The sequence below is a fragment of the Gobius niger genome (genome assembly GCF_951799975.1).
Source record: "Gobius niger genome assembly, chromosome: 4".
Classification (NCBI taxonomy): Eukaryota; Metazoa; Chordata; class Actinopteri; order Gobiiformes; family Gobiidae; genus Gobius; species Gobius niger.
Genome location: NC_136855.1, coordinates 12843967 through 12853097, shown reverse-complemented (window position 1 = coordinate 12853097; position 9131 = coordinate 12843967). Strand labels below are relative to the sequence as shown.

Genomic DNA, 9131 nt, shown 5'->3' with positions numbered 1-9131 from the left:
GAAACTGTTTCACGAGCTGCTTTTCACCACATTTAAATGAACGTCAGTGGGGCAAACTAGGAACATGTATTATCGTTATAACAACATAATTACAACTGGTGATGACCATAAGGTTGCTTCCGTCATGTATCCAGATGTTTAGCTTGTACCTAGACAATTTGCATTATTTACTTTAATGGAACATACATTTTGTTGCCTTAAGATTATTTGCAAATTCTAATCATTTTCTTGCTCAGTTTAAATATTAAGTTTCTTTGCGTATAATAAACTCAAAATAAATGTGATTTTAGTAGTTATGGTAGCACATTATTCTTTCATGTCAGGTCAGATCAACTTTCAAAATTCGTCTGTTTTGACGATTTTTTAGAAATAATTTGGGACTACATCTACTGGGACACGCATTGATTTAACTGTCCTTAGTAAAAAATAAAAATAAAACTTTGAATAATTAAAACATTGCATCTCCAACAGGATTGATTCAACAGTCACAGTGTAAGACCTAAAGAAGCATTTCTCCAGTGAAAACTTTATTTGGAAATTGACGTACATTTTAGAATGTACATCTAATATTCCATTTTAATTTTTCACAGTCTGCTTAAGAGCTTTCTAATATTGAACCAGTTTGTCCCAGCCAGCTGTATGAAGCTTCAGGAAATATCTTTCCAGTCCATAGCAACTGTTACTATAAACCCTTGCTTGTTGGATTTTGACACATACAAACTCTTATCACACTGGCAGTGTAGTGATGTTAATCATAAATATTTGCTTGTGTTTTCCATCACCGACAGAGGTTTTTGAGCAGTTATCTGGTCTCTGTAGTTAAAGTGGTGGACGTTAACCCTACCCAACAAACTTCATCAGCTGCATTAATGTCACTAAGGTACTCTGGCAGCAGGTGGAGTTGTAAAGACCAGTGGAAAGGATTGAATTTGTACTAGTATCATTTTTGTTCTAAATGACTGCTCACCGTGCAGTACAGATGACAGCTCAAGAACCTTTGTCTACCATGTGTTTCAACTCAATTAAAAATGGACAAAAACGCTAATAAAAACTCAACTTTAATGACCGTTTGGAGCCTGTGACTAGTCAGAGATGGGTTCTTTGAGTGCTGAGAGGATTCTGTTTATTACCAACAGGCAACAGTATACATTAAAATACTGTGTATATATTATACACACATCTTAAACATTTGAAGCATTTGTGTGTTGCACATGACGGATCGGCCAATCGGAAACATGAAAACAAAAATAAGTGCCAGTGACTTCCTCTTTTCGCAACAAAACAACACTCTGAACATGTTCATAGGTTCCTAGTCTTCTTCACGTCGGTGGCATTCTCAAACCTGTGCGGCGTTTCTCTGACAGGGGATACTTGAAGAAGCGTATTTTATCGATGTTTTCCAACACGTCGTCCTCCCGGTCTCCATGTTTTTTGTTGTGTTTTGTACATGCCATCATGTGAGCTTGCTAACAATGGCTTGGTTGAGAGAGTTCAGCTGATTTGTCCATTTATCTAAAGCTGTGTAGCGTGCTCCTCCTCTCTTCTGGTAATCCAGCTCAAGGAGTTGGTTGACCTGATCGATTCTGCCATGGATGGTGCTGAAGGGTAAGAACAGAGGGGTATAAGCAAAACTCTTACATAGCCTATGACAGGATAACCAACCCTTTCCCTACATGTGAAGTGCGGAAGATTTACATTTTTTACTTGCACATCTTTTCCCTTTAAATTATATCAGATTTCCTGCCCCTCCTAATTTGACCAAAACTATGTTTTTTGGCAAGTACAAGTTTTAATAAAAGAAGCTTCCTGTGAGGTAAGTCAATGTAATTAAAACAACTAAAATAATATTTAGTGATCGCATCTACGTCTCTGTGCTACTTTCAGTGCAAGTTGAGATTTCCTTTGAGACTAATCAAACTTAACTATGAGGAACTGTTTCCAGTAACACAGCATGATTTCCGGAGAAGACCAAACAGACTTACTTATCCAAGATGCACTGCACCAGCAAACTCTCTACATCACACACATCAATGTTCAGCTCCTGAAACAACAAAGAAAATGTTTTTTAATCTTCTGAACAACTAGCGTACACATCATTCAATTCAACTCAACCATTGTTCTACTACTAGTCAAGAGCTCGAGTTAACATAACTCAAATGTGTGCTTGATAGTCTTCACATACCAGACACTTACCTTCTCATTACAGAGAAGGTAAGTGTCTGGTGTAAACACATGCGCATGTGTCACTCGTGGCATCTGCATGATCAGGCCCCGTGCAGCTGAGGGAGCGTCCAAACAAACTGATTGGATATTATGAATGCTTTTGAGCACGACAGAAACATGAAAATACTGAAAGGTTGTTGTAAAGTCAAACACAATATAAAAGGTTTTCATAGGTTTTCCAACTTTAATTAAACCAGATCCAACCAGATCTTTTGTACTCTTTCAAAAATTTAGAGTGTCTTGGTAAAATTTTGAATTAGGTCTTTGAGCAATTTCGTTTGAGTCACTGCAACCATTTGAAGACAACTTGTATTTCAATGCAATTTTTGTCACTACTTTAAAATGCACGGCGTTGCAGTACTTGTCAATCATGTAGAAAAGCCGTTGCTTTCCTTTCACAACTATTCAATAAGCCATTATCATCCAAAGGCATTTCACTGGCTCATTTGTACTCTGGTTGGTGGTGGTCAGAGGGACTGTTGGCGCAGATGTGAGCAGCCTCACTTCGGTCAGTCTACCCCAGGGGAAACTGTGGCTACAAATGTAGCTCACCACCATCAGCATGGTGTGAATGAACCCCCCTCCCTCTCATGTGTGAAGCGCTTTGGGTGTGACTTGTGTCATATGAAAAGCGCTATACAAATAATATTCCCTTCCCTACTTCCTCAATCAATGGGACTATAAACATGCGTCTAATTCTTACAATTAAACATGTAACTCCGCAATACTTTGAGTGTCAACAAATTTAAATGTATTTGTTTAGTCATATTATTATCATTATAATATATATGCAATTTCTCCATCTGTGAGATCAATAAAGTATCATCTTATCTTATCTTATCTTAATCATCCTCATTGTGGACATATATTCTGCACTTACCTTTGAAATGAATGGGATGTGTATTCTCGTGTAAGGCTTGATGAGTTTGATAAGTACTTGAGTCCTAATGTTTCGCAGCAACTCTGTAAAAGAAAAACAGGTTATTTCATCAGTCATGTACCGGCCTGATGTGGGTTTTTCCAAAGACATTTTTTGTTGGCACGTGTCGCTGCTGTCACGCTCACCCTCTATGTGCTCTCTGATGAAGGGATCGTCCATTATGTTACTGTGATTTGTTTTCAAGATTTTCTCAAATTCAGTAATGTCATTGTTCTGGTAAGCGCTGAAATAGAAGAAACACCAAAGGTTATTCAAACACTGGACATTGTCTGTTCATTACCCAAAGAAAAAGGCTCATCCTGATAGCAGCCACTTTACTAAATATCATTGTTTAACTTGGGTGCTTGGCTTCTTGTTTTAGTAGGACATTTTAACATCTGTTAAGTCAGTTACGGTCAGGAAATGTAAAAATAAGTAAAATAACGCATTTTCAAGTAACTCAATCAATAAAATGATAATTTATCATAATAAAGAGAACTTGAGAAAGCTTGATTTACTTACCTTACTAGATTTGTCATTGCTAGAATCTCTGGATCATTTTTATATGGTTTGGCCTGTAGAAACACACATGTTAAATTAATGTCATTATAAATTGAAATTTAATCAATGGTTCACTTCTTAACAACTTTGATGGCTGAAATAAATAATATATAGTCAAAATGCAGGTCATGCATGTCATATTGGTTGATGATGGTGATTTCTAGCACTATTCTAATAATTAGTGACACATTAGTCTGGACTGGGTACAGTGTTACTCTTCAGATGCTTAACAGAAAAAAGAAACATTATTAAGAGAATGGGATCAGTGACCAGCTATTACGCATTGACAAGCAAGCACCTTACGCATTGTTACAACAAAGCTAAAAACACCAGAGCACCACACGCAGTGACAATAGAAGCAATGTGTCTGTCTTTGATTAAAGTGTTCTTGGCTGATGATTAAGCACCATAAATCATTACATTGCAGTCAACTATATAATTGTAAATAACTTGCCAAAAAAGCAAGATGGCAGTTTTGAGTTTTGCTGATCACCAACTTATGCACATGTGCATCAATGTGGTTATGTCCTCACCTCTTGGGAGTCGAAAGGGTTGATGCCCGACTTCATGAGCATGTTGGCGAGTACCAGGTATTTCAGACACGTCGTCCTCCGTGGGCTTCCAGACTCATCGTAGTTTTTAAAGGCCTCAAAGAAGTCTGTGTGAGCCTTCTCAAACTCTCCCTCTCTCAGATGCATCTTCCCTCCACACTCTGGTCACAACACAATTTGCAAATAACAATAACCCAACACAAAACCAAGACTGCACTATTCTGAAGAGTAGTTTACCTCTGATAACTCCCATAATAAGCGGATGAGGAATGGCTGACTTAATGTGAAGCGACTGCTCGTACAAAGCTTTCAGCTTTTTGTTGTTTTTCTGTGCCGTGTACATCTGGATTTCCAAAGCGTAAATCTCCAGCAGCTGTGTGCCTTTCTTCAAGTCGTCCTCCCCATCATCTGTCTGTTGATAAAATATTACAAAATTAGCTCAATGAATGGAATCCAACAGTTTCCATTTATGAAAGGCACACTGCAGAATATTACAGGTTTTATGTTGCTTAAACCTAGCCTGGCTAAAGCCAGACTAAAATCACAAGTGATATTTAGTCTGGGGACCACCAATTCATTTTCTCGTAGGAGAGGTGTGGTTTACGATTGTCCAGAGCCGTTTATTGGGCGCTACGAATGTCTATCATGTGTCTGCACGTAGCCACAGCCAATCGCATCATCGTATCCGATGACGTCTGACGTACCCGCTGTAAACTTTCGAGCTAAATGATCGAAAAATAGCATCACGTCTGCTGCTGTCATGTTTGATCCGTAAGTAAACTTTTTTTTTCTTTTATCCGTAAATAAACTACAAGCTTCCGTATATCGAATAGCGCGTCATCGTCTTGCTGACCCTCCTCGTTCTGTGATTGGTTCCCAAATCCATGCGAATGGATGCATGGTCCCCAGGCTGCTGTGCAGTTCGAAATGATTCGAGCGCACACAGCAGACTGGCGTTAGCCAGGCAAGCTTAAACCAACACAACCCGAAAAGGAAATAAATGTTCGTATTTTATTCTATTTATTGATTGGCATGAAAAACAAATGATTTATTTGACACATAAATCACACAGCGGCAGTGTGCAGTTATTTTAGATTAGAAATGATCAAAATGTGCAAAAACATAACACATCTCTTACTTGACATGACTGATGAAGTTGTCTAAGAATCTTTTGAAGTTTTCCATACTCCTCCCGCTCCAGATACAACTTTCCCAACTGTAAACAAAACAATATATTATTCAACTTATTAACTACTTTTAACTGTGACCCAAGACCCTAAAACATGACAGTGGACCTTTGTATTTGTTTTAAACCATAGTCTGTCGTTCTTTGCATCTTTCAAAGCCTCCAATGTCGTTTCATAAAACTCCTGCAGCAGGTCCATCTGGAAAGAAAAATGTTAATGCCTGATTAAGTGCAAGCTTTGTTTTTCTGTAAGTACATCCTACATGTTATCCACTGGGGCTGGACTATAAAAATAATAAAATCAAGATTTTTTCTCATATTGATCGATTCAAATTTACCATTCAATTTAATTTTTCATAAAAAAAAGCAAATATATGTAGCCGATTCATGAACTTGGACACACTTGTTAAACAAACCCTTGCTCAAATAGAAACAAAAGCTATCTTGCAGTATCATTTCACACACAAAAATCTTCCATTGTCTCATCCAAACACCAAAACTAGGTTCTGCTTCTGTCAAAGTACTGGCTGTAAACCTGACAATTATAGAGACCCATGACGATTATTGGAGATTGACCAAAGTAGAGATTTCGATTTTACATTTTGATTCCAGACCCATTATCCACCATAAGTCTTAAGAAGGTTTCAACATTTCGGAGTCAAGAGAATTCTGCATCTCACATTTAAAATCTTTACTCAAATAGATAATAGCATCATATTGTCATGTACTTACTATTACCTGTTTGGAGGTAGAGATGTAGTCCAGTATGGAGTTGATAGACTTCTCTGAATAGTTCCTTGTGACCGCACTCCTGATGTACGTGAGCAGCTGCTTGTACCTGTTCATCATTTCTGGAAAATTGGTCTACAGGGTGAAGATACAAGTGCTAAGCATCAATAAACAAAACAAGTATATACATGATACAGAAGTAACATTAACGACTAGTGACTCATACCAGCTTGAAGTTGATTTTGATCATTTGTTTCAGTGCTTTGAACCCCCACTCTCCCTTCTCTCCTTCCAACTCCAAAACCTGAAATATCCAATGACCAAACATAAGTTATATAATGTGTAAGCTGCATAATTGAGATGAAGCAACACCCACCTTCTGGAAACTGCTCAGTGCTGCTTTGGGGTCGTCTTCCTTCAAGGCTTTAGAATTGTAGTACTGGTTCTCCAGGTCCACATTTGGCTCTGAGTTGCTGTCCTCTGAGTATTCCTTCAGTAAAGCAAAAATGTAAAAAACACTGCGCATACATGGGCTGCAACATGCAGTGGAAATGGCACCACATTTTCATAAAGCTTGCGAATACAATTACTAGCAAAGAATAAAAGTCATAATACAAATACTGTCCACATGCAAGACTTTAGCCTGCTAGCGTTAGCATAGCGTGACTAGCTAGCCGGCTGTTTTGCTTTGGCGAACTGTCATTGAAGTTATCTCTTTTTAACTATACGCACATATCCGTGCCAGTGTTTTTGCACTTGGTGTTACGTAAAATTTTGTATTTGCTCTGTGGTTGTGGAGCGCCGCTGCTTCGCGCAAAAGCTAATGTTGACTTCCATTTACCAGCTATAACATTAGCCAACATGCTAACCAAACACAAGCTAGCTCGTTAGCTCCGGTCACTAAAACGATTCATGTTTAACAGCAAAATAAGAACTTTAAGTCACAAATACCAGGTCATAATCTTCTTCATCGTCGCACATGAAATCGTCTTCCATGTCCGACATGTTGGCGGCTGCTATGTCCTAGTTCAGAGGCAGTCAGTAGCCGGCCTGTACTGTGTTGTGCACCGATGGAGAGGCGGTGTGTCCCTGTGGAGCGTTACCGCGGGCCGTGGCAGAGTCAGGCCGACAGATGGCGCTGTTGGACCGCATCACAGAGGGTGATCACTCTGCGGGACAGGGCACTGACAGTATGGATCCTCATTCATTTATACATTCACAAATTACTTACTTAAAATTGTTACTTCAAAACATTTTTACTCAAGTATAGTAACAATCCGGGAAAGCTTAAGCCTAGAAGACTAGAAAAGTGTTTAGACATTGATGTATATATCTCATCCAGGGCTGTCGACAGACTTGGTGGGCCCGGTGCAAAAAAGTTTCACATTTCCCCATTTCAGCTTGAAAAGGAGTGGGAAGAAGAAAAACGTGTAATCTGATGCTGGATGACAAAGATAATGGGACATTAAAAGTTATATGTCTTCCTTTATACAATTAACCAAATACCAGAATCAAAGACGGTCACATCTGGAATTATGCAGCATCCGACCATTTAGTCAGTGCCTAAATGGCAACTGTTTTGACCTTGCCTGTGAATGGGGTAACTAGGTGAAAATGACCGTCTCATCTCTGGAAACATTTTACCTGCAATTTGGAGCATAAAAGACAACTGACTCTTCGAAGACTTTAACCAATTACTTGCAGGTTCCTGCTGTGAAAAATGCACCACTTGTACATGCGTGTTCACCTACAATCTCCACATCGAGGAGGTTTGTTTAAACTGCATACTATATGTTTTTTGTCTGTGTTTTTCTAATTATAGTTTGATGGGATAATGCTAGTGATAGTCTTACACCAGTGAATGTGGCCTGGTGGCCTCTTTACAAAGATATGTTTCTGTTTTGTTTATTTCCAATACAGTGTAAGACATTTTTGTGCATATTCCCAAGACAGAAGCGATTGTGTTAACAAACATGACATCACAACAGTCACAAAGAGCCTATAGTTTCAAATTTAGGTTATATGCAGTTATTCCGCAAGACAAGAAGAGGTGGGCTGAAAGAGTTTTTTTTGTTTTTATTTTTTGGCTGTAACAAGTTTTCTTATTGGCTGAGGACCTGCTACGTTAAGATGTAGGAGAGATTAACATGTATGATTTAAGAGAGATGACTTTTTGAGTGAATCCTACTTTCAAACCGTCCGTATTGTAGCCTATAACTTCATACTGCAGCACTTTGATTCAGTCACTCCTTATAAAAACATAGCTCCATTTGTGCTTTTCAAGTTTGACTCACCCAATGAATCAAGATCATCTCGAGTGGGTTTTGGCCACCACTGTCCCTCCTATATCCAGCTCCATACTTTGCACTCTCCAAAGCAGGGGTCACTTGGCATAGACCGAACACTTTATTTCTAAAGTATTACCAACATTACACAAGCAGTGTATGTGTCATCAGCTTATTTGTCATGCGTTTATTTCACAAAACCGATCAGCGCGGCTAAAGAAATGATCCATCATCTTGGGCTGTCAGTGTGGCCATAATATTTACAGAATCCAGACACGAATCACCAGCAGCAAAAAGGAGAGAAGAATGTTTTCACTGGCGGACATGTACGTTTTAAGTGCTTTTAAAACTTATCCAAGTCCAAATTTGGTCTCAAACAGCGCCGTTCCTTGGACAAAACTCTTTATTCGATCAGTTTCCATGTTGAGAATGCAGCATACTGAAAACATTAATACCATTGCTTTTATTCTCCTTTATTCCCATTATATTTTGGGAAATAGTTATGGCTGGAAAAAAATATCAGACACATTTCCGTGGCTTACTGTTCTTTAGAGAATGTGAATTGGCAAGATGACCCTGCATGTCAACAACCCATACAAAAGTAACTTACTGCCCACATTTTCTCCCGCTATTCTCGATTTCCCTGTCACTTTTGACACAGATCAGAGACCAGAGAA

At 38.7% G+C, this 9131-nt stretch overlaps 1 protein-coding gene across 1 annotated transcript; it reads right to left on the bottom strand.

Moving 5' to 3' along the window:
* Positions 1-1033: 1033 nt before the first annotated feature.
* On the bottom strand, positions 1034-7280 carry cops2 (COP9 signalosome subunit 2). Its single transcript, XM_079554848.1, has 13 exons — positions 7121-7280; positions 6546-6659; positions 6396-6473; positions 6179-6304; positions 5550-5639; positions 5393-5470; positions 4492-4666; positions 4237-4415; positions 3665-3717; positions 3289-3386; positions 3104-3186; positions 1983-2041; positions 1034-1598 (listed from the first exon to the last, which is right to left on the bottom strand). Exons 1-13 carry the CDS (start codon positions 7172-7174, stop codon positions 1454-1456), a joined length of 1332 nt encoding a protein of 443 aa, XP_079410974.1. The 5' UTR covers positions 7175-7280; the 3' UTR covers positions 1034-1453.
* Between the last annotated feature and the right edge of the window lie 1851 nt (positions 7281-9131).